A 26,497-nucleotide genomic window follows, 5' to 3' on the forward strand; every position below is an offset into this window, starting at 1 on the left:
TATAGTTAAGGCTTCAATGATCTGTGTATTTTGTGTCACTGTCCGGCGTTCACAGTCGCATGCTGATTACACAGTATTTAAATCTATAGAACCAAATGTGCAAATTCCACCCGCAAACTTTTAACCATACAGTGTTAGCGGTTGAGTTTAGCACAACAGGCTGATTGGTGTGCGATTCAGTCATGCTATCACAAACCCAAATAAAACACAGGAACTGAAAGACTCACCTGCAGGTTATAGGTCAGATACAACAGCAACAGACAGAGAGCTGCGTATAAGACGAGGATGGTGTTTCAGTTAAGAACAGCCTGGAGTTGTATGCTTTCATTATTTTTTGGAGCTGAGCCGTTGATTATGAGCACTGTTATTCACACCCTTTTATTGCACCTCATGGGGCGCAGAGTGTACTCTGGGCACAGATGGAGCAGCAGAACGTCAGGCGCAGTGAAAGTGAAAGTTAATCGTTGATTGCACTGGGTTTAAAAGTTTGCTTTCGCTCATCCATCCAGCAGCTGCTCCTTTCATCCATTCATCTGATCAGTTCTGAGCAGATCAACAGACCAGTCATCCACAGTGTTCTTTACTTTTTATTATAAATATAGTTTACCATAGTTGTCAGTGGGCACAATGTTACCTCAGTTCTCTGAGGGGCAACTTACCTTTATGCATTTCAGGTTTTATTTCCGCTGTGGCAATCTCACACAAAACTGTGACCTCTGTGTGCCATTATACTCTGATATTCAGAGGACATTATCAGTCAGGCATCACTTTGAGTTTTTGACCAGCTGTCTCTTTTCTGTGGGGGTCACTCTCAGGCTCAGTGTGCAAGTAAAGGCAGGTGAATTACAGCAACATCTGGAGGAGTTCTGGCCTCGGACACAGGCTGACAGGAACAGCTGTGCTCTCTTATTCCACTTGCCATCCATATAGAGTCGGACATAAGTGAAGAAACAGCTCTCTTTTTGTGGATCCTTGAGTAGTTATAATGTTCGTGCCTTGTAGTGCTTTTGTGTGTAACTGTATCAATGAAGTGCATTGTTACTGCGAGTCAGCATGGATGTTCAGCAAAATCTTTGGTTAAAAATAGGTCCAAAATGAAGCAGATATTATAACTGTGGGCACAATTTTCCGCCCACATACTATCAATAAGGACAAATGGTCCTCGTCTTGGTGTCTATGTTGGGAACAGTCACCAGTCACAACAGTCTAGTCATTTTCTTCCCATGCGGTTGCCTACTGTGAGTGTCACTGTGGGCAGCGTTCCTGCTGTGTCGCTCTGGCACCAGTCTGGTACCCCACGCCCCTGTTATAACCTCCAGTCCCTCTGCCAAAATCTCACTTCCTGTTACTCTTTCTTTTTGTTGTTTTTTTGCTTAATGCTGTTTGTTTAAGATAATTGTACTCTTAGAGTGAACTGAACAGTCTGGACACATATATGGTGAAAAAAGGAGTATAAGAGGGTGAGAGTTTCATCAGTTGTTTCTTGTGGTCTGAAGCTGATGTTGTTTTTGAGCTGAAAGTAGGTTTATTGTTTTGGGGTTTGTCATGACATGTCAGTGCTTTCTTCCCAGCCATTGCGTGAGTCTGTGCATGTGTGTGTGAACTGAATAACTCAAGTATGGCCCACTTAAAGGGGTTGTTTGAAGGGTGGTTGTATGTGGTACTTATCTATAGTCAGTGTATTACATACAGTACAGTGTTAGTTTGGCATCAGTTTTAAGTCTTAGTCTTGAGATGAAAATGCTTATTAGTTTTAGTCACATTTTAGTCATTTCTGTCCTTAATAGTTTTATTCAATTTATGGTCTCAGACACCACAAATAACTAATTTGAGACAGCTGGAACTGTTTTTTAGGTGGCCAAAATACTTTGCTGCTACCCCCTTGCACAGCAATACGTTGCTCACCTTCTGCGTCAGTACTCCTGCCAGCGTCTCCAAACTGGGGACATCCACTGTAGGTAAAACACTGACTATAGATAAGTACCTCATAAAACCCCATTTCAAAAGATCCGCACTATCCCTTAAATGCTGCGTTCACGTCATATTGGAAGAAGCAGACAAACAGGCAGATTCCTTAAATTCCTTTTTTATTAGTTGAAAGACTCATTTCCAGAGTTTCATTCATTAGATTTAAAATCAGCCATTAAAATCCTGCAGCTGATAGTCCTCATTTATTGTAATCAGGTGTAATTATTAGAATTTTCTGGATAATTTGTATATTTATTGCCTTGCTGTGCTGGCAGTGATGGAGTCTCTTCTATTTTTACTGGTGTTGATGCTGGTTCAAAATTTATAACACTGGTGAGAGATACCAGATCCTGAAAAAAGAATCCCTCATGTACAGCTTGTATTTACCACTGAGAGGCTGAATGGAGATGTTTTTTCCCTAAATGAAATACCTTAATCTCACATAAATCAAGTCGTTATTCTTGTGCTAAGCTGTCTTTGGAGGCATTCGCATGAAGTTATTGCAACAGGTGAAATTCCCTCGAGAATGATTAAGTGTGGCTTAGTGGAGCTCTGTGTTTATAATAGCAACAGAACAGATCTATCAGTGTAAAACACGCAGCTCTGCTTTAAATACTCACCACAAATATATCCCAGGAGTTTACTCTGTCAGTCGTCGAGTTATTCTGGTTGAAAGACAAACTAAAAAGACTTCTGACATTTAGCTTAATGTGATGTAGGAGGTTGCAATAATATATGCAAAGAAAGGCAGTGTTTCCTTGGACTAATGTTATAAGTGTTGCTGTATCAAAACCTTTTTTTTTTTTTTTAAATACAAGTCACATTATACCAATGTTGGATATCTCTGTTTGGAACAAAGCTCCTATGATTATGGCATTGTAACTGTTTGGCTGCAGTGTTGATGCTCCCCATGGAGCTTGGAAAATCTGAAATACTGAGGCAGGAACATTTTGGGGTGGAGGAACTTCAGTAATGAGTCCCTCAACACGCTATTACTACCTACACTTAATAACAACTCCACTGACCTTGCTTCAGGCTCAGGTGACCCTCTGAGGAGTTTCCTGGACTTCTAACTTCTTACTCCCTAGAGCGCATTTTTTCGAGGTTAGTTGTTGGTTTTGCTGATAATGCATTTCAAAGTTAAGGACTTTTTGTCTCTGACTTTTAGCTTTATGATTAATAAACTGCTAAAATCACAATTGTAAACTAAATCTACAGGAAAACTAGGTGTCTATAAACTATTTTGCAATAAACTGAAATAAATCTAAAAATGAGACAAGGAAAATTGAAAAGATAAAAAAGGAAATTTGCCACAGTTATTCTGGAAACCTAAGAGACACATTTGCAAAAGAAGTGTAACACCTGCTCTAAACCAAACTATACTCTTTTAACTCTCTGCGAAAAAGAGAACAATATTGTAAAGAATTAATGCTATAGCCGGTAACATCTTCCTCGCCCGAGTTGTTGTGCTGCTGATGGCTTACTTAACATAAATGAAAACAACCAATCACAGCTGAGGAGTCTGTAGCGCAGCTGAAAATCATGTCAATCACTGCTCGTGAACTGCTGTCAAACTAAGCAGCGTTGATCAAATATGAATCATGATTCTGTTACTGCATTGCTTACTTCTTCCCTCAGATATTTTCAAAAACATATTTTAGTGCACTGTTTAGCTGTATAATCAGAAAGTTTGTGACCTTTGAGTCAGTCTGTGTCCCCTCTCTAAATTTTTTTTGCAAGTTCTTGAGCTAGTTAGACCCACTTTTCAGCCATCAGAATGAACAGTTAAGTTTCACTTTCAATGTGCTTGATGTTCTGCTGCTCCGTCTGTGCCCAGAGTACGCTCTGTACTCCGAGAGTGTGGTGCAGTCAATAACCAAATGGTACTAAATATTTTTCAACAGTGCTCCTAATGAATGATCCAGCTCAGAAAAAAAGAAAATCCATTTGTGGCAGCAGATGTTTTAAACCTGGCAGGCTGCCACGGATACATGAATATGTTGGAAACTGTTTTTGAAAAAGTTAATTAAAAATATAGCTTTAAATGTAAAATAATTCTCCCTTTTAGTTTTCCTTTTGCTGTTTTGGGCATTTAGCATTTAGGTGAACTATGACAGATCTCACAAGATAATGACAAGTTTTTTTGTGCTCTCATCCTTGTTTTTGCCCTGTTAAGTGGTGGTCAGTGATTGAATTCAGCCCACAAGGTGGATTTTAAAGGCTTCGTTGTCCCACTCCCCCTTCTTAAATACTCTTAGATAAGCAAAGGCACTAGGAAACCTGCAGCTATGACAGACCTGTTTTTGCATTTGAATTCTGCAGTGTGTGTGTGTGTGTGTGTGTGTGTGTGTGTGTGTGTGTGTGTGTGTGTGTGTGTGTGTGTGTGTGTGTGTGTGTGTGTAAATACCAAAAGCGTTCTCTTCTTAAAAGGGCTGTGATAAGTTTGTCTTGTGAATCACTGTTGAGCCTGAGTGTCTGCAGAGATCTCCCTCCACACACTTCACTTCCAGTACTTGCCTCAGATCAGTTTCATGAAACTTGATCTCAAATTCAAAAATAGCAATCGCCCTTAAGTCATGCACGCATGTTGTGTACATAGAAAATCACTCAGATGCACAGTGCAACACTTTAAATGAGCTGTTATTAACCTTTTTGCAGGAGGATGTTTTGGAGCTTCTATGATGCTGTAACAAAATCAGGGTGCAGGGATTTTAGTAGTATTAATGAGGGACCATGAATCCTAATATTTATGTAAATGTTCTCATCTGTTGAATACTAACCAATGAATATCACATAACATCAAAACCTCATATTTGTGTTTATTATTTTGACATTTAACCACTCAGGTGTATTTGTGTTTTGTGGAAGAATTATTAATGTTGAAATATGATATCTGAAGTTTGCTATTAGAAGAAATAGTTTAAAATTTAGAAAATACACAGTTTTGCTTTCTTGCTGAGAGTCATAAGATAAACTCTGATACTCTCATTTCTGTACAGTAAATATGAAAAGTAGCTCGAGCCAGAAGACGGTTAGCTTAGCTTAGCACAATGATTGGAAGCAGAAGGAAACCTTTGCCCGAGCCACACTACAAAACTTCTGACTTTGTGTGTCCATATATGTCGTGACAGCTAAGTTTGTTTGCGCAGTTTGGTTCTCTGTGTGAACTTGTGTTATAGTGTTTGTCTTTGACCCTAAAATAGGCTCTTAAGGTGGAATGACTCTTAGTTTTAATGAAAAGGCCTCCTAAAACTGACGTTGGCATTCTGTGAGCTGTCAATCACCTGCTGACACAAGCAGAACAAGAAACAACAATTTAATAACAGATTAATCCACTTTTCATGGCAGTTTAAAACCAACTGGACAAATCAGTCAGACTGTAGCTGTTGGCCGTATTTGTGGAAAGTGTGGACGTGTGATCTTAAGGCAGCAGTTTTTCTTTCATTCATCGATTCTTCAGCCTTTCTACCCTCTCTGCTGTTGGAGGGCAGGCTGTTTGTACTGTATGGTTGGTCCAGAGGAAAGTTTCAGTCATGGAATATGATTTAGTCTGCATGCAGAAACCAAGACATGAACAGAGAGTTGTTTCAGAGAGAAAACACGTTCCCTGAGGGCGTCTCTGTGTCGTCTGACTGTCAAGATTATCGTCACTGTAGGAGGAAAACCTGAAGATAATAGACTTGTTTTAGCTTGACCACAATGTTTTTTTTTTTTTTTTTTGCTGAACTGTATTCTGTATCTCTAAACCTCATTCTGCAAACATGAAACGAGGACAAGAGACAAAAAGATGCAGTTTATGATGCTTGTGTTTCGGGGCCTCTCGGTGTGATGACCTCCACTGTCAGAGGACATGCTCATATATTATCTCCACATGTGTTCACACCTACGCTCGATCCCACAGTGCTGTGTCAACAGGACGACTCGCTGTACTGTAGATTACCCAGGATTCTCTGCTGCAGCTGAATCTTCTCACCTGTCTGCTACTTCACATGAGTTTGTAAGACGACCTGTTTGTCTCTGTTTGTTCACATGTGCAGCTGAAACATACTGAGTACATGGTGTGTGTGTGTGTGTGTGTGTGTGTGTGTGTGTGTGTGTGTGTGTGTGTGTGTGTGTGAGAGAGAGAGTAATCGGACATGACTGTATCAGAGCTGTCTAGTCAAATCATTGTTTCTCCATAATTTTAGTTTTTCTTAAACCAAGGCAAACAGTTTTGTTTTCATATTTAGTGTTTGTCTTATTATAAATCAGCAATTTACTTGCTTTAAATTAATAAATAATGACTCAAAATACTCTTTTCATGCACAGGTGTATGTTTTTTTTTTTTAAAAAAAGGCATGCACTAATACTTTTTTGTTTTTACCTGCACCATTTTTAAAATTTTATTTTTAATGTTTTTACTGCACTGTTTGGTGTATTTGTCCTTTTTTGTCCACAATTTCACCACGGCCATGGCTTGATCCAACCAAAATTACAGTAAAACTACTTTAAATTTTATAAGGTCAGTTAACCCAATATGGAAATGTTAAAAAAATCATATGAAGAGTCCTATTCTTCTATTTGTATATAAACAACTACTACATATTAATATTTATTCATGTTAATGAATGAATTCATATTATGGATTGAATATTGATCTCTACTCTTCAGTTATCAACATCTCTTGATGACAACAGCTTTCACTGTGGTCTGTAGATATGTATGAAACTACATGATACACTGGGAGTTATTGGGGGGGAAAAAACATGAAAAATATTTATAACCAATAAAAAAAGAACTAATATTCCATATGAAGAGATATGTCCTGTGTATCGATACATGTTGATATCAAATTTAAGGCTGTCTTGAGCACAGTATGCTGCTGTTGGGCTGTGCTGCTCTGTCTACTCTGTCCTTGCGCTATCATTGTCCTCTTTTTCCTCCCCAACTTTATCTGTTATAAATTGTGTTTTACTGCGTGAGAAAATGGATTGATGGCGTGCATAGACTGCAGCATGAGAGCCTGTGAAAAGTGTCTATTTCAAGAGTCTTGCGATCAATACGTGAGTTGGCAGCTGCAGTGGTGCATTTAGAGCTGAGATTCACATGCACAGCTCGAATTGTACATAAAGTTTACATATACATGGTATTTTTTGGAATGTACATTTATATTTTACTAAATACACAAACTATCAAATGTCTGTTACAAGTTCCCAGATCCACAGATAATGTCGTCAAGCAACTAATTTCGTCTGACCAATCAACAAATGACCAGTCAGATGATAATGGGGATAATAATGGGAGATGATATTTTTTTTCCTAAAAGGGCCTTCTAGTGGAAATTTTGGAATGGATACACACTTAATTTGATTATTTCTTGGTCTCCAACTAAAAGGAACAAACTAGGGAGCATCAAAAACACTTACACAAGGAGAATACTTTATGTAACGCTGATTTACATGCTTATAAACCTTTATGCAACAAACTCAATGCAAACTCTTACAACAATGCACTGTGAAATTATCCAAACTAGAAGCTTATGACCATGAAAATAATCTGAAATTAAATAAAGGCCTCAGTGAATACTTGATTCTGCTTGGTTATAGGTCCAATAAACATATAAAAAAGCCACCACAAACCAAAAGAAGCTGTTCAGATGCCAAATGTAGGAGGCATTTATGTTTGAGGAGATGATATAACCGTGTCGGCTGTAAGTTTGGATGCCTCTGGGTCTCCAGCAGCACTGCTCCTGCAGTTTGCCAGCACGGTCTCCATTGGTCATGCCACTTTATCTGCCAGTGTCAGATGAGTTCACATTCCTTCACTGAGACAAAATCCCCTTTGATGATAAATGACATCAAGATGTAATTGGTTTCTCTACTGTGTCTCTGGTTTCTTCTGTGGAACAATTGCTAGTCTGCAGAGAAATGCAAGTCCCAACCTAAACCGTTATGAAGTGAACGCAGCCTGCAGCGGACGGAGCGGAGCTGCAGTAATAGAGATGGGATTTGTGTTAGAGCGAGGATTAGTCTCTTCCCAAACTCAGGGAGTCAATAACAGCTGACATTAATTATGTGACTCAACAAGTGACTTAAATCTCAAACTGAATCAGGAAGCTTTCAACCACATCTCATGATCTTTTTCAACCCTTGAAATGATGTTGAATGCTTCAGAAAAAACTTAACTTTTATGCATGAGCCCATTTAAAAAAAAAAAAAAAAGTTCCACTGCTTTTAAGTGTTTTAAATGTAGAAAATTGGATAAATGAGGTATGTTGCAGAAATGTTAGAGGGTTATTGGTCAAAAAGTCACTGACAACATTATGGAAAGGATCCCTACAGAGATGGACCTTTTTTTAAAGACTAAGATGATTTTTGTTGTTGTTTGAAACGTGAGCAGATTGGTTTGATTTCTTTCAAGAAGGCAATATCAACTTAACAAGACGTAGCCCAAAAATTTGAAAAGGAAATTGTAAAAAATAAAAACAAAAATAAGAAATAAGAAAAAATAAGAAAAAAAGTCAAAAACAAAACAAACAAAAAAAAAACAGAAAAATGACCTAAAAGGTGTTATTACTGTAAAACACACTTCATTCAAAGTCGACAGTGTTTCCATTAATCACTTAGATACAAATAAACATGATAAAATTGTAGCCAGGTTGGAAATTATTGAAATTAATCATTAAAAATGAGAAATGAGAAGTTTTTTTTTTTTAAAAAAAAGAGTTGGCAATTTTGTTGTCATTTGTGACAATGACAATGTGTCCCTTTTCAAATACTGCCAAAAACATTCACAATTTGCCCTCTTTTGTAAAATTAAGTTTGCTTATGACGAAGCTAGCACCACTGAAGCTTTGTTTGGCTCGAGTAACCTGAAACTGGCATTTGTCATAATTATAGACCTGCAAATGATCAGATCACTAGATTAATTAATAACAAAACCACTAACCACCTACTAGGTTGATGGACATTATATGCATCCCTTCCTGCTTATCTGCTTTTTTGGTTACCGTATTTGTTTTACAGTTACTCTCGTTGCTGAAAGTGAAAAAGAGCCACTGAGGTCTTTAACAATTTACCTCAGGTGACTTAACAGTATGATGTCAGTGTTTGCTTTCCCACACTGTGCCGGGATGCCACACAGAGTCAGCCGTGTTGGTCAGATATTGACCGATAACAGTGACATTCGGACAGGATGTCTCTCTAATCTTCCTGTGAGGATGATCTCACCGACAGAGAAATCGGTCTGGTCGCAGGGAGATTTGTGTTTCCAGGATACAGTCAAATACAAACTGTCATTTTATCCCGCCTGAGTGCTCTGTGCAGCCGAGCTATAAAAGATTGTGAGTGGATACAAAAATAGACTAAAATATCATCCCAGTTATTTGCACTCTCAGGCTTGTGTTCAGGAGGTTTTGTATCACCACATATGCCCTTTTGACTATTGATGATCCCTTTGGAACCTGAGTAAATTGACTTTATTTATTTATTTTTTGTAAATGAGCAAACTAAGAAAAAATGACCCAAAAATGAGCAAAGAAAATGTAAAAAGTACAAACAAATTACCTGAAAAGTTCTCAAAAAAGGAGAGTTTAAAAAATGAAATTATCTTAAAAAAGTGCTTAGAAATACAAATAATTATGTTAAATAATGTTCAACATGTAATTAACATACAATTATAGTAATTAGAAATGTAGCGTAGTTTTAGAAATTTTCTGTAGCTTTTTTTCAAAGATTTTTTTTTGTTTTTTATTTTATTTTCATTTTTATTTTAATTTTTTTTAAACATTTTTTTTTTAAAAAGCAGGACATTTCTTGCCAGGCTTCTTATTGCCTTTTTTCCCCCCATGTTTTCGCAAAAAAACAAAGCTTTTTGCACAGGGTTCACAGGTTTCAGTACTTCGAAAGGCGTCTTAACTCAGCACAGACACAGTGATGCCTTTCCAGTTTTCAGCAACTAGTCAATTTCAATCATAACTCAGTGTTTAAGTGCTAGATAGTTGAAAAATAATGGATTATAACTAAAATTACCTATAGATACCTAATCTGTTTTTGTACCAGTTTGTAACTTGCTTTTTTCTGCTGTAAAGTTGGGCATTTTTCACAGAGGTTTGTGGGGATTGACTCACTTTTGGAGCCAGCCTCGAGTGGACATTTGAGGAACTGCAGTTTTTGGCTCTTCCATGTGGGCTTCATTTTTCAGGGTTTTCTGCTTGGTGCCACCGTCAGCTTTGCTCGGATGCACATCCTTGTTTGAGTCACCATGTGCTGACTGTTCATCCCTCAGTCTAACCTGTGTACGAGGGCACACAGAGTTTCTGGCCTCACGCTGGTCCTGCGGTGTGGAACAATGGTGCTAACGCTCTGGTGCTGGCGTGCCACTGTAAGCCAGACTAATGCCAGGAATGTCAGTAGTGAGCTGGTTGGCATGCACTCTGTTTTTTAGCAGGATGCCTGAGTTTGGGAACCAGTGCTGCCTTTTCCACGAATCCACGCCCAGCTACTCCGAAAACCCTCTCACACTTTGGCAACAGCTACGAGCAAAGGATCTGTTGCCATGATTCAGCAATAACGACATTTACATTGATTTTGCTTCACGTTTTGATCTAATTTTTAAAGCTGAGAGAGAATGAGTTCATATTGTGAAACATAGCATTGACTAACAGTGATAAGATCATAATCACAATGCTTATTCTCCCAAATATGTTGTCTTGTCAAATGAAAACACTGCAGCATATTTTTTGCCTTAATCAAATCATTAAAACATTCATGATGAGCAATAAAGTTTCTCCTGTATGAAAGTTTATAAATCACAAAGTTCATGGTGGTCAAAGTTTAAACGGCTGAATGGTTGAATGAAATACAATGTTTTCTCTCCACAGTAACAGTATTAACCCTTTGAAAACTGAGCTTATTCACTTGATTTCTCACAAAACATGGGAAAAAAGGGCAAGTAACTTAACTTTAAGTAAAAATCTACAAAAAATGACCTGAAATTAGCACATATGTGAAAGAACAAAAAAATTGATAAAATAGTATTACTGCTACTACTACTACCACTACTATTACTGCTGCTCATCATGATGATGATAATTATAACAACAATAATGATAATAAAAATACTACAACTACTACTAATATATTTTTGTCTAAATTTTATATAAATAATTATAAAATGTTGTTCTCGATATTTTTACCTAATTATTTGATAATTTTCTAATAATTCTCTCTTTTTAAAGCCAATTTTTCAGGTCATTTGCTCATCACCTTTCACAATAAAAAGAAATATATATATGTATAAAAAAAATCCATCCATCAATCCATCCATATATATACATACATATAAGCAAGTTGCAAGACATTTCATGCCAAGTTGTTTATTGCCTTTTTCCCATGTTTTTCAAACAAATTAAATGAATTTGCATGGGGTTCAAAGGTTTAAATACTGGTGAAAGGTGTCTGGACGCAGCACAAGAAAACTGATGTCGATTCAGATTTCAAAGGGTTAATGTTGTCATACACAAAACACTACACAAATTTCCTTTGCCCTTGCTGTTGCAAAAACACAGCTAAATATTTCAAAATGTTACAGTATCATCAGCATCTTCTTTCACATCTTTTAAAGGTCACGGTTATCAGAAACACTGTAACACACAGAATGGGTCGGTTGTTCTCTGGTGATAAACTGCTGCTCCGGTTTGCCCGAGAACAGCCTCTAGTGGATCTCTGTCAGCGCTACACAAAAGGCAGAAAGACAGCCTGAATGTGTCTCTTTCACAGTTGTAGATCTGAAGGATAGCGGGCCCCAGAATACATTTTTCATCTCGACACATTCTGTGAATTCCTCCTGTGTTAGTGTTTTCCTGTTAAGTGCTCTTTTTCTTCTGTCTGACGGTGCCTCAGAGAACACACACACACACACACACACACACACCATGTTACTCTGTAGTGAAATACACCGTCTGTGTCTGTAATGCAGCCTTCACATAGTATAGTACGCACCAGCCTTTGTGTAATTTTAAATTCTAGTATCAGAAATTTCACAGTGATGATATCTCACTCTTGACAAAAGTGTCAACAAACCTGTGACAACATGGACTCAAAGCCGACGTCACTGGGGCTGGGTATTGTTTAAAAAAACTTACAGTTCCAATACCTATATGATATATTGAATAATTGGAGGTATCGCGGCTTCTTCCACGTGCGATATATAAAATGACTTTATCGAGAACAATGTTTTTATAAGCCACTCACGTTTTGGGTCTCTCACGCTTTTCTACAGCGCTGTGCCTCACAGATTTATTTATTTCTAACAAAACTTTACTGTACTTTATTTAACTTCCCTATAACTGTATTTAAGTTGCAGTTCATAAAATTTCAGTTCATTCAAAAATGTTATATTTAAGTAATTAACAGTTTAAAAGACATTTAAAAATATCGAGATATTTATTGTGTATCGCAAAATATCATGAGATTATCTTAAAGCCATAGCCCAGCCCTACAGTGCGAACGCTCCCAATTTGGAATAAAAGGGCTTTTTCTGGGTTTTTTTGCCCCCATTGCATGAAAAATGCTTGTTTCTGATTGGCTGGCAGGTGTGTGTTAAATTTGAATAGCAGGACGCCTCAAACATAGTTCTGGTCAACAGTTACCGTCATTTGAAAACAGCGTGGAACGAAACAGCTTTAAACTGACGGTAGTCATAGCAACAACATCATCATACATCACCACTCATTCTCCCAGAGGGAATCTGTATGTTCAACTGGTTGAACTAAGAAAAAATCTAAATTTGAACACATTTTTAAAAACATGTCGTATGTGTCCATGGTGTCTGTGCAATAATTTAGAAGTTCTCATACTGTTTTGCATCACACTCTTTTTATATTAAAGCCTCTTTTTTTTTTGGTGTTGGTACAGTTGATGGGGCGACGGGAATGAGTTAATTACTGAGTATAATTGTTCTCAACACCTCATCAGACAGAGAAAAGAGTGCACAAGGGTGAGACTGGGAGAGCATAAAAACAGAAGAGAAAAACAAAAACTCAACTTCATTTACTCTCTACTTTAGTGTGGTTACTAAATTCAGAACTCACGCGGTTTTTCCCTTTTGTAGATTTTATGTAATAATGGATGCTAAAAGGAAGTGATGACAGGCTGACCCACTTTAGTTGAAGATTAAAGTAAGAAACATCACTCTTTTTACTGTTTTTGTGTATCAGAACGCTTGTTTCACATAGATAAACAGTTGAATTTGCCCCTCTTCAATGCGTGAGAGAAGCAGGGTGTGGCCATAGTAAAGAGAATATTTTCAGCTGCTGACAGTCGACTCGCTGATGGTTTGTTGTCTGTTTGTGTATGTGTGTGTAGATGAGCTGCAACAACTGCACCTGGAGTTTGATATCACTTTAATGAAACTAAACAACAGTGGATACCCCGTCCCGGGGCCCCTCTGATGGTGTCCATCATGCCTGAGTTTGGCTTGGCTCTTTAGCTGACCCAGTACACACACCCTCACCCCTCACCACAGAGTGTACTGGTCCTGCTCCAACTTCTCATGGCTGAACTCCATGGTGGGAATAACCACATCCCTGAGAGGGGCGGAGGGGGTGGATCAGGTCTTCCACCTCTAAGTAAGAGGGACATGAGAGTTTTGGCCGTGTTTCAGACTGAGTTTTGACACCGTAGTGCTGAACAGCTGCATGGAAACAGAAACATCAGCTTGTCCGGGGTGGGGAGTCAGGTGGCTTACTATGTCACGTAATGACATTTAGCAAGGAAACCTATTTTTTTCTGTCTTCTCACTTACTTAAAATGCATAATGAGCAATGGCCTTTACCATGTGGCATTTTAGAAAACTTTAAGGCTGAATTTAAGCACAAAATCAACACAAAAATTGAATTTAGCAGTGTCTAATGCTGATGTATCAGATATCTCACACTTCCTCTCTGGTTATTGGCATCAGTATTCAATTTTAAACCCATGAAGATGTGAATATATTATACCTGCATTGGCCTAGTTTGTCCCTTCAAGTGGCAAAAATGTATCTTTAAGAAGCTCTGTATGATAATCTGAGTGCTTTTATGATTCAGGTTGTCTGCATATGGCTCTTAGCATAGAGGTTGCTGAGCCAGCAGTTAGCAGTTATGGTGCCAACAGAGCAAACAACGGCAACGATGTGGACAGAGCTAAGAGTGTTGACGCGTCTGTGACAATGCTGACCTGATAGAAGCAATAGCTACTTCATGAGCTAATACTGACACAAACTCACATGTGCTAAATTGCATGCATAGCCAGGCTGTTTCCCAAAACAAAAAACAGAGAAGCTCGAATTCGAACAAACAGAAGAGGTGTGACTTCATTCTCTGCTCAGGACGCCACTACTCCACTTATATTTTTACATATCAAATAGTATAATTAAAATTAAAAAATATATGTTGCACCTTATTCTGTCAATAGTAGTAGTGTGCATTTTAAATTAACATATTTTTGAGGAGATATTTGTTTAAAAGGAAAATGCTTAGAGGAGAAATGGACTGCAGTGCGGTGTATGATTGTTTCTCATTATAGAGTATGATATCTTCATAAAGATGATGTTTCAGGTGTGGCCTGCCAGCTGGTGCGTAATGTTTACTGCTTGTCATCACCTTGAGCTTCATTTCTTTGGTGTGAAGCCCTTTGCTCTACTCTCTACTGCAGCGCTGAGGCTGCAAGCTGTATTTTAACTTTTTTAACTGTATTTTAACTGTGCATCTTGCTACTATCCTGCAGTTTGGCATAATAAATATAATGTTAAGATACTGATTCATCTAACTCATGAATGCCTCACTTCTTTGAAGTTGTGTTGTTATAAGTTGCAGTTTTGTGCACTTTATTCCAGCTATCATTGATCAGTTTTTGGCAAAAGCAGGAGACCCTTCTCACTGCAGACATTTTGACCTGTCAAAGATGTAACCGATAACATTAAAGATGGCTGCAGTTCAGTTCAGTTCATTCAGTCCATTCAGTTGTGCCAGCTCCGGAGCTCTGGTATTGTGCATGCTGGCTCACTGGCATTTACGGCCACACCTAGATGGAGCAGATCCACGACTGCTGTTATCAGTTACAGCTATGCCGCCCCTGCTGTAACAAATCAACATGTCTGCAGTGAGAAAAGTTGTAATTAAAAAAACAACTTCATTAATCCCACTAGGGGCATTTAGCTAAAAGTAACATCCTAAGACTACAAAGACGTGCACAAAAAAAGTGCAAGTAGTTCTAAAAATATCATGCACAATATAAGAATACAAATCATATATAAATCATACCATATACAGGTGTATAACACCTACAGGGATTTTAAAAATCTGACTGCCAAAAAGATAAAAGATTTGCAATGGCGGTTCCTTTTGCAAGCAGGTAATGCAAAATGATGCCCTGATGGACACAGAGAAAATTTATCTGCAAGGACATGCCCCGAGGAAAAGAAATACACCTCATGTTGCATCTTAGTATTTTCTTTTATAATTTGTCACTGTCCAAAAATCGTGTCAGCAGGCATTTCTATCTCCCTGGCCGTGTTACTCTGTGTTTTTGCACATTTGCATTTATTGTTTTTACTTGGTGTGCTTTTGTGTGCGTTTATAGTTTGTATCTTTTATTTCTTGTGCTTTTACTCGTGTAATATGTAAAGCACTTTGGGCTGCGTTTGGGTCTGAAATGAGTTATATAAATACATTTATCTTGCTTTACTGCCCCCAAAGATGTCCACTGATAAAGTGCTTTAAGCTTAAGATGACTAAGTCTGGTGTTTGGGCCATTACTGGACTTAAGAGCTGCCCGTGTCAGGAGTAAGCCTTTTGGGATGTTTTGCTTGAGAGCCTCAATTTGGGGAGTAAAAGTCCTTGAGAGTCACAACAAAATGAAACATTTGATTTAACAGGATCAAGCTCAGTAACAAGGACAAGACTGCATGTTTGGTTGTATAATTTGGTTTTTGGGCTGTAGGCAGCAACAAAGGACCATTTAGATAATTGAATAGAGTCTGAATTAATGTCCCATTTTGTTCTCTGATACAGTAAGTGTCAGTGAACCTTTCCCAAACTCGATATTGAAATTTGAGGGTGTGTTGTCATCATTTGAAGGGTTAGTCTCTCAGGCAGTATCCCCCATCTCCCACAGATTGTGTACTGCTCTGTGCTGCTGCTGTAGCTGGCAGAAATTTGATCCCTGCTTTACCTCCTGTCCGACAAGCATTCATTGATTGTATATTGATTGTAAAAGGAGTCATTGCAGCCCTCCTGAATAATTTCTCGACTATAGCGCAAAGTTGTAGCAAACCCACGTCTGAAAATATACCAACAGTGTAATGCAACTTGCTAAACAGGTGTTTTACATTGATGCAGGTGTTTTCTCACACTAGATGCAATCATCTGGCAGCTCAGTCTGGCACAAGTACAAGAATAAGGATCAGTGGGTGAGAGAGTGCAAGGTCAGAGGCTGGCTGTTGAATTCAGCAGCACTCTGTTAGAAAAGGATACACGTTTCCTTAAACAGGTGGCTCCTGTAAAGGTGAAAGAATATGAGCCGAGTTTGCCCTTAAAGCTGCTCATGTCTATAGTCACAGGGGCCAAATTACTTCCTATTTCGAAAGGTTTTTTTTTAAGACAGACATCCTCATTTGTCCCCAGTCATTCAGTGTAATTCATGTTTCATGTTTTTGATTTACCATCACAAAGAGAACCTTATTTTGTTTCAGACATTTCTAAACCCTGTTCTCATGATTTAGTGTCTGTGGAGGGTTTGCGGGCAATGTGAAATATTTCAGCTATTTATCTTTTATAATAAAAAGCAGCTGTCAAAGCGGTGCTTTGGATCAGTAGAATATTTCAGACGTGCAGCACGGAGAACATTATAATGTGTATTGAATTGTTAAGATGCTTTTTAAAGGCTTTGCATTAAGTAGTCTTGCCACTGAACACTTAATTAGGAGATAAACCTCGAGTGGGAAATCACACTGATGCTGAAATTTGAACCAGTGAGGATCCATGGCCCTGATGCATGATAGGATCAGATCTGTCCCACAGTATAGGGCTATGCAGTGTGATTAATCAGGTAATATTATATTGATAGAAGTAGCATCAGTAGGGCTGTACCCGAGTCAGAATTATGATCGAGATAGAAAGGTTACACTTTGGGGGAACTGTCATGTTGTCCATCTTTATACACAGTCTATGGTTCAAAGTGAATATTCAACAGTTCGTTTTGTTTTCCATATAATGTTTTAAAGTCTGAGCGAGCCCTGAGGGACGTTCAGTGTAACAGTGGAATTCACGTAATATAGTAAACAAGCTAAGTGTGCTAACAACAGATGCAAATGTGCATTAACATTTTTTTTGCCAACACTAGATATTAATTAAAGCCAGAGACTGTGTCATATTATGTTGCTGTGAGCTGAAAATCCATCACTTTTTCACCTTATGGCACCTTATGGCACCGTCCCTCTCTGCCTCTGTGCTGCTGCCTGCACATCCACAGCTGCAAAGAGTAATATGTATGTCAAGAGCACTCACTCCGCTGCAAAATCTGGGGACCAAAACGTCCCCAGAAGCACACTGCACAGAAAAAAATGACTTGAAGCAATCTCAGTCAACAGAGGGTCTCCGACTGATGATTCGAGTCTTCGACTGTCAAGGGACAGATCTTGTATTTTGGGACTCTTTTTTCATCACAGAAGCAACTCAAGAAGACACAAACCTGCACACCATTAGGTCATACTTAAACCAAACAACTCCTATTTTAGAAAGTATAAGCCTATTACCAAAACGTGCTGACTCAGTGTATTGTGCAGTGGATGATCTGAGATTTAGACACACACTCCCTCCATTATGTGTTACAGTGACTCATGGATTACACCTGTAGCTGAGCTCTCTTTCCACATAATCCTTACCGGTCTGATTTTGCCTTCCTGTTTTGACACGTCAGTTTCCAAAAGTAGAACTTCAATTCAGGGGAAAAAAGAAATCTCCTGGGCTGCCACCTGAAAGTCGAGGATTTGTATCATCAGTGGAGACCCATCTGTTGACTGAGATTCTTAAAAACGAGCTGTCTTTTAAAAAAAATAAATAAATATTTTTTTTATTTTTTGGTTCCCAGATGTCGGTCTCCACTATCTCCACTAGGTTTCCATTAACCCTCAAATTGAGCAAAATTAAACTGCAAATATAAAATACACCTAATGGGAACACGTCAATTTAAAAAACAACAACAACAAAAAAACTCCCATTTATCGCAAAGAAGTTTTTACGCTTGCATAAGGCGATATGTCAGGCGAGTCAAATTTTAAAATGCCTGACGAAGATCTCGAAACGTTGCATTTAATACAGTGTGCAGATCTTTTGTTAGATTTTTGCCTTGGTTTGATTTTTTTGATGAAACACCTATAAAAGTCCCTTGGATATGTGTGCCCTACACCTTGTTTATACAAATTTCATAAGCTTTTTGCTAGTTAAAATGTATAAATTCACTTGTCCTTTGGATCCGCCATCTAGAAAAGTTGCCCTGTTCTGCTCTAAAGAAACATGCTAGCTATACACTTGTCATGTTTGTTGTTTTCCACGTTTGAAGTGTCGAGGCATATTCCCTCTGTCAGTCTCTTCATACTTTGGCAGAATAGCAATTTCGGTATCGCTGACTTCAGACACGACACAGCAGAGCGTCAGCCAGTCACTGGAGGCTTGAGGAGACTGCTGAGTCAAAGTCAGCATAACCTTGGCTGTCATCTTTAAAAACAATACTGTCCAGGCTGTCATTGACTTTTATTAATAGATTGTTTTATGTAATGATTATAGACCTTAAATAAATTACAGCAACTGGCAAATATGCAACTCACGCTCCTAAAACCTGATTTTAATTTATGGGAATTTGTATTGCTGCTACAATTAGTGATTTCAGCTGTTAAAGGAATGTAGTGTAAACTGTTACAGAGTGCAGTAAATTAATTTAGTTAGATTCCCAAAATGTGCTCTGTCATCTCTCTGTCATCAGCTCTGCAGCACTTTTCATGAAAAATATAGAGGCTCCTTCACAGTATTTTTAGGGGAGATAATGCTGAGTCACTGATGCTGCTGTCCTGACGGAGAAGAAATAGACCACCTAGTGACTATCAGTCAATTTTACCATATACCTTCACCTTTCTATATTTAGTTTTTTAGGCTTTTTTAACGCCATAATTCAAAGTTGATGGTTTATTTTATTTCTTAGACTAATAGTGTTATATTTTATCAATTAATTTCTTTCTTTTCTAAGTGGTATCTGTGAAGTATTTTTTCCCATCACCTCCCACCTCTCTGCCAAAACAGTCATCATTTCACACTTTCTGCGTTGGCGGCTTTCAGGGCGGCTATACGTGCTGTTGTGATGTGACGGTGCAGCGTGACTTATTGGCGGAGGCACCTCCCTGAATACCATGAGGATGAGACGGGACAACATCAGGGAGGGGTGAGAGGTGGAAAGGAGGGAGATGTGCTCCTTTTCTTTCTTTCACAATTTCTCTGCTGACAGGGATTGTGTGTGAGCTGGCAGGAGAGCGAGAGAGGGAGAGAAGGGGAGTGAGCAAAAACACTAAGCTGCCAGCTCCTGTGGCAGCGGCTGAGCGGAGCAGAGAGAGAGGCAGAGAGGGTTAGAAACAGCCTGCAGTTAGCAGAGACGTTTACATCCTCCAGCGTGGTGTTTCAGCGCTGAGCTGACCTTGCAGAGCTCAGACTCGTCTGTTTGGAGCCTGAGGCAGTCGCGAGCGGGGAGGCTGCGAGCATGGATCCTGCAAGGTCTATCCAGCATGAGATCAGCTCTCTCAAAGGTACTCCTCTTTTAATATTTTGCCTCCTCGGACTGTTGTCATCACCGTCATATGCTTGCAGGACCGCCTTGTTTTCCCACAATCCCTCTCTGGTGAGGACTTCCTCATCGTATAGATGCAGGCTGAAGGAAAAGTTCAGTTTTGAAGGTTTCAGGGTTTTTGAGGTATAATCCTCCTGTCTGCCTCGCTCCTGCATGTTTTGTGGATAAAGGGAAATGAAAGGCTTTTGTTCTCTTTTGTGGTGGACAAGCGTGACCGGAGGGGTTAGAGCAGGGGGTCAGGGGTAATGATTGTGCTGAGACGTGTGTTTTACAAGCGGTGGGAGGCTGCTGCTGCTGCATGCGGCACGCTGAATGCGTCTGCGCCGGGAGATGCAGAGCAGGTCGGCTGCTGCAGAGCGGCCGCTGCTGCATCACCACGGTAACAGCAGTGACACGGCCAAGTGCTGCCCTGCCCCTCAGTCAGTGATGGGACTGCTCAACCCGTCAGAAGTGAACATCTGTAGCTGTGAAGAAAATATGTCTTTTTCTCTCTTCTTATCTGCTGCCTGTCGGCATGCAGCATGGCCAGATGTTTCTTCTTACAATTACATCACCAAAGTTTGCTCCTCCCACCTCCCTCACACGCAGGTGTCCCACTACCTCACTGACACAGAATAACAAACCCAGTGATGTCTTTTAAATGTCTCATTTCTTACAAATTATTTCTACATTAAAGTTGGCCATAACTAGCACTGTGCATCTTCACCGGTCTCACGATTCGATCGATTACGATTATCATGTCAAGTATTTGATGTGATTCGATTTCACGATGCAGCACAATGCCTGCATCCTCAATTTTCTACGTTAATGCACATGGCTGCTTTTTCATCAATAAATACAAGCATTAAGATAAATAAGAACTCTTCATTTTTTTAAAAAAAATATTTCTTTAAAAATCGAATTGAAATGTTCCAATTCCAAAAACAAAACTAATGCTTCTGCAGTCTAGCTGCCGCTTCTAGCAACTGTCGTCTGCTCTAAGGAAAAAAACTGAGCGTCCCAAATGTGGCGAACATCACAAACATCCAAACACAACAAAAAACAGGAGTATTTGCAACGGTAAACACTAAAATGGCATCAGACTAGTAGTTTATATAGTGCAGTGTACGTCTTCATTAAAGAAAATATTTTAATGTTAACTTAAATGTTAAAACATTAAATTAATGGTTGCTACAAGGAAGTTCTTTAGATCTGTAGAAGTTTATTGTTCAGCTGCGGCTGGAAAATCAACAATATATCTGCTAATAGTTTCTGCTCTGGAGCAGAAGTTTCCTGATTTAGATCAAATTTTGTATTTCATTCATTTGGGCAAAGTTCTTGTTTGTCGGCCGTTTAATATTTGAGACCCTTGGCCTAGTTCTTGAATGACAAATTGGTTTTGTTAAAAAAATAACAAGTTTATATTGAGAAGAGTATTGTCCTAATATCAGTATTGAAACCTGTAAATTTTCTACCCAGCTCTATTCTGCACTGAGTTTGTGCTCAGAGTTTGTTTGACATTTTGTTGCTGTGACAACACAGTGAATAGATTTACACAAAAGGACTTAACAATTTGTTTTAGTGGCCCAACTTGCAAAGTGAAACAAAGGCACACACACACACACACACACACACACACACACACACACACACACACACACACACACACACTCTTAGTATAGTATAGACTTTTATTGGTATGCACCCAACTGAAGTGATATTCTGAGCAAACTGTGTCCCCCAGGCGTCTTAATATATTCAAAGTGTCTCCTCCCCTGTGTCTCCCACACCCTGCAGACACCACTGTCTGCATGCTTGGTATTTCCAGACTTAGTTTATCAGGTATTCAGGCCGTGGAGAGTGTGCTACTTTTACACCAATCTTTGAATCAATGTGCACCATCTACATCAAACTAAGTAAAGGATTAACAGCAGACTGAGTGACATTTATAGAGACTTTAAGCCTCCAATTTAAGGAGACAGAACCAAACCAGACTGGTTAAACTGGCACGGCCCACAGAAGAGAGCCTTTTTAAAAGCTGTTCTGTGTGGAGTTGAGGTTTGTCTGGCAAAAATGTGGTAACAGTTTGGACCAGCTTTCAGGTTGGCAGGGCATTTAAATGATCCTGGAGAGGGATCTGAAGGAGTCCTGCCCACTGGGACGGGCTGAGAATGTTTTCCCCAGGGCTCCCGGGACAAAAGCTCCTTCGCTTCATCGAGCACTCCCAATGGAGTTACTTAATATGTTGAGCGCTGCTGCTTACTCAGTGCAGCTCAGTTCATTTGTAAGCATGTCGTCACCTCAACACCATTGCTCCCATTGTGCATTCTTGTCAGCTATTTTCAGGCACTTGGTCCAGAATCAGCTCTTTAACACAAGAGCCTGTTGATGATCTCCCGTGTGTGTTGAGACAAGCAAGGCCACGACTGACACATGGCCTTGTGGATTTATCACTAACAGAAGAATTTACTCCTTAAAACAACATGATCTTTCCTTTCTTTTACTTCTTTCTACCTGCCAGCTCTGGGTCTTGGCCTAAATATTTTGAGCTCATTTCAGGATTATTCAGATCTCTGAAGAAGGACTTAATCCTTCTGCGGACTGTGAGATTTTTGCAGTCTTATAAGTTTAGTGCAGCTACACAATGTGACATGGATCTTAGTAAACTAGTTTGATGTATGCAGACTATAGACTGTATGTAAAGACTGATGATGCATCCCCACCTACCCCCGCTATGCCTAAGTGAGGCTAAAATATCCGAGATACGGGCGCTGCCATCTTGAGCTGGCGACGTCATTTGGAGCCAGAGTCTGTGCAGTAGTGATATCCATGGCGGGAGTCCCCGCCAAAACCTTCGGACGCCTTTCACAAGTGTTAAAACCTGTGAGATCTGAGATAATTAGTTTGATTTCATTTGAAAATGTGGATAAAAAAAGTAATCAAGCAACTTGGCAAGATGTCCTGCAAATTGCAAATTAAATGAAAGAATTATCTGAAAATTGATTAAGAAAAGAAATAAAATAAAAAAGATACCAAATAAATAATTATTTTATGATAATTATATTTTTAGATTTAATTAATTTAAAATAAAATATTTTTCATTTCTTTTTTGTGTGTTATTTTTGCATATTTGTCTTCTAACTTATGAATAATTATGCCAATTTTCTCATCTTTCAAGGGGTTAAACAAGTGAATCTTTTTATTGGTGTGGAAAAACCAACATAGGAAACTATTACACAATAACAAGAACAACGTGAACATAATACTCTCTGCTTTGTATCTCTGTACTTATCCACCTTATCCGTTGGTACACTTAACTTGTTGTAACCTCTGACCTTTGTGGAGCTCTATCATCAGTTGTGTCTGTAGCTTTGTGGGTTTAAACACTTCCTCTGCTCGGGGTTTCTGTCTGGCCCTTATCATGTTTTCATAAACACTGCAGTGTTGTGAATGATGCGCTCTGAAGGTTATGTGCTGGTGAAAGGAGGATGGCGGGGCTTTTAGGCAGGACAGGTTCAAACCAGGGATATCCAGTTAAAAGGAAGTTCAGGGCAGAGGTCATGGCACTTGACCTCTGAGCGGTTTAGGGTTTCAGACTTTCGTGGCAAAGAGGCAAAGTAGCCTCCTGACAGTTTCACCTGGCAGGTTCACTCTTGAATTCTGCAGAGCTGCTTCAATACTTCCCACAGATTTAGACAGTAACAGATCTTATCAGTATTAAACTTTCACATTAAAGAAGTGACTGTAATTTATGTGCATAAAAATAGGATTTAAATGCAGTCTAACCAATGTAGAATAATTGTTTGGAAAACCTTCTAAGTCAAAGGAAGGAACTTAAAATGGTAACAAGGTTTTTACTGTATATCAGAGAAATGGACTCAGGTCGTGTGACTAAAACTAGAGTCCGATTTGGGTCCGAATTTTAATGATTTCAGACTCCACTTGACAAAATAAAAAAAAGACTGGAAAATGATTTGTGACTTCACTTGGACTTGAGCCTTTTGACTTGAAAATACTTGAGACCTTCCTCCAATCCCAAAGATTAAAAAGCATGTTATTTCACCGCACCCTTTTTGTAGCATCAACAAACAAATTAAAACCAACCTTATCAGAAAAACAAACTTTTGAGCAACCATCGGAGTGATAAGGACTACCTAAAATGACAAAAAACATCTTAAAAATTTTTTGACGTTTAATATTACTTTTTTGTTTCATGTCCCATCCGCTAACATCGTGTGTGGGTTTTATGACCTATACTGCAGCCAGCCACCAGGGGGCGATCCAGATGTTTTGGTTACTCTTTTAGGGAGCTGTTACGCCCTCTATCTTTATATACAGTCATTGTGTTGAGGAGGAAAACAAACACACAATACATATATAATAAATATGACCGTATACTGGCTACGCTGCTTTTAAAATGACATGTTTTTTGTTAGTCAAGTGTTAGTGTGTTCATTGATGGCAGCTGTCTTTGCTGGACTCTGTCAGTTTATTTTCTTTCCTCAGTAACAATGACTGGTGCTCAGGGAGGGTCAGCCGCTGTTTTTACTGTATCAGAGTTATGTAGTGTATACAGAGTGCTGAACAGGCAGCAGCTGACAGCATGTTTGCCAATAAGCCTGCAGGTGATCCCAGGTCATCAGCTGTCTTTTCCACTGAGGGCGGACCATTGTGTCCAACATGAACAAAAGGCACACGGGAAGTGCTTTCCAATGTCACCGATACGTGTGACATTGTTTTGACATTGCGTGTGATTACAGTGTCATCTGTACAACATGCACAGTTTTCAACAACGTTGAATTCATCTACCAAAGCAACAAGCTATATTCATTAATTGTGGTGATATTTCATGTAAATTAATTAACTTTAGATATTTCTTGCTCAAAATCAGAATATAGTTTTTAGCAGATTTTTTTTTCTGTATTAAGACTCCTTGATAATAATGACATTATTATTATTATTATTATTATTATTTTAATGAAAAATTGATAAAATTCATTTGTAAATCCTGAGGGGTCTATTTTGATTTATTAATTTTTGAATTTAAATTTTCACTGGACTTTATTAAAAAAGTGGAGGGGAGATTTCTGTATTTGATGTTCAAAGTTTCAGTTTTAACAAGATAATTGCTAAAGGCATTTAAAGAAAGTTTTGAGTTGGAGTTTGCTTTATTCCAAATTCAAAATATTGACAGAAAGATTTTCATTTTTATTGTAAATTCATATTCGTTCCAAATATTGGTTATTGGTCTCATTATTTACTAATAACCAGTAATGGTATCTTCCTTAAAAAAATCGGTAGACACCTAACTGACAGGCCTGATTGCAGCTCCAAGTTGTACAGATAAACAGTATGGGGACCCTCCATAACTACATTTAGAAAGTAAAAAAAACCCAACATGGTTAAAATTAGTTAGAGTTATTATGTCGCTCCCTGAGGACCTATAAATATATATGGATTCGATTTTAATCTGTACTCTGGGGATGAATAAGTATCCCTGTATGATTGGCTTATTTGCCACAATATCCTGTACGTGTGTATCTGCAGTCTGCTCTGTTTGATCTGCAGATAACAGTCCACTACAGCAGCGTTTTCTCTTTCGTCCACTGCTGCACTTTCTGCTTGCCAAGAATTTCCCAGCACAAGATGATCCATGCGGACAATGCAGGGGATAAATAGGCGGCGGCTGTCGTTGGGACAGAGCAGAGGGGGGTTTTGTTTTAAATATTTGATACTCATGAATGTACAAACTGTGTGTGAAATCTACATGTTTGCCGTCATATTTCTGTTCAGTTGTAGAACGTATCATGTGTCAAGTGGTTTCATTCATGAGGCGTGTCAGAGTGTTGCTGAGGCATACATCCTGTCTGTATTTTAATGGTCAGAGATGCAGGGCTCATATGACACCCTCCCAGTTTCAGTAGCTGCAGTATTCAGTAGCTCTGAGATGCTTCAGCTGCTATTTGAGCTGCAGGAATTGGTGCACGGCCATGTTTCAGATTCCTCACCTGTTTCAGTCCAGCCAGGGGTATGATTCACTCCAGATGGGGAAACTGGAGTCACGTTGTGCAAAGTGCACGATGCATGCAGGGAGATAAAAAGACACAAGAGTTTGCCCCTGCCAAATTTAAAGTGGCTTTGATATTTTTATATTAAAGATATACTATGAAAGGTTTTCCGACAAAGCAGTGTATGGGCCCATGCAAACGTAATTCCACTCAATCATCACTCATGATCATGCAGCAAAGATAAGCTTGGAAAAATTGCAGTGCTAATAAAAGCAATTATATAGCAAAAATCTGGGGTTTTATTAAAAGACAAAACGTAATGCTGCGTTCACCCTTTAACTTGATCGGAGCTCTTTTTTACCGTGTGAGTGCATTATGGGTCGTAGGAGGATTAGTGTATTCTGGTTTTTGAACTTTGAACAATCACTCACATCCTAGATTTGTCCAGTGATTTTGTAAAAGTAGTAATTTAAGACACTTATGACATAAAAGAGGTATCCAGTAAAAACAGATGAAACTGAGTCCCATAAAATTAAAGCGAATTGTCCTAATTGAGTTCCCTGTGTAATGAAGAGTTTGTATTCTAAGTGTGTGTGTGTGTGTGTGTGTGTGTGTTCTGCTTTGGGTCTGTGCTCCTCAGAAATACTCTGTGTAATGGTGTTAGAGCTGTCAGTGAGTCTGTCAGTCATG

At 38.8% G+C, this 26,497-nt stretch overlaps 1 protein-coding gene across 9 annotated transcripts in view; it reads left to right on the forward strand.

The window, feature by feature from the left end:
- The window catches only part of pleca (plectin a), a 134,509-nt gene that overhangs the window by 25,703 nt on the left and 82,309 nt on the right, over positions 1–26,497 (forward strand). For 2 of the 9 annotated variants that reach the window (XM_088090117.1, XM_088090120.1), the window contains exon 1: positions 19,524–19,779. The exons of the other annotated variants lie outside the window; for them this stretch is intronic. In XM_088090117.1, the coding sequence (XP_087946243.1) occupies positions 19,734–19,779 (46 nt within the window). In that variant the 5' untranslated portion in view covers positions 19,524–19,733. Of the gene's footprint in view, positions 1–19,523; positions 19,780–26,497 lie in introns of those variants that run through there. 9 annotated transcript variants of the gene reach the window in all.

The sequence above is a fragment of the Plectropomus leopardus genome, chromosome 17, assembly GCF_026936395.1.
Source record: "Plectropomus leopardus strain MGB_pleo_1.0 chromosome 17, ASM2693639v1, whole genome shotgun sequence".
In the NCBI taxonomy this organism is placed as follows: domain Eukaryota; kingdom Metazoa; phylum Chordata; class Actinopteri; order Perciformes; family Serranidae; genus Plectropomus; species Plectropomus leopardus.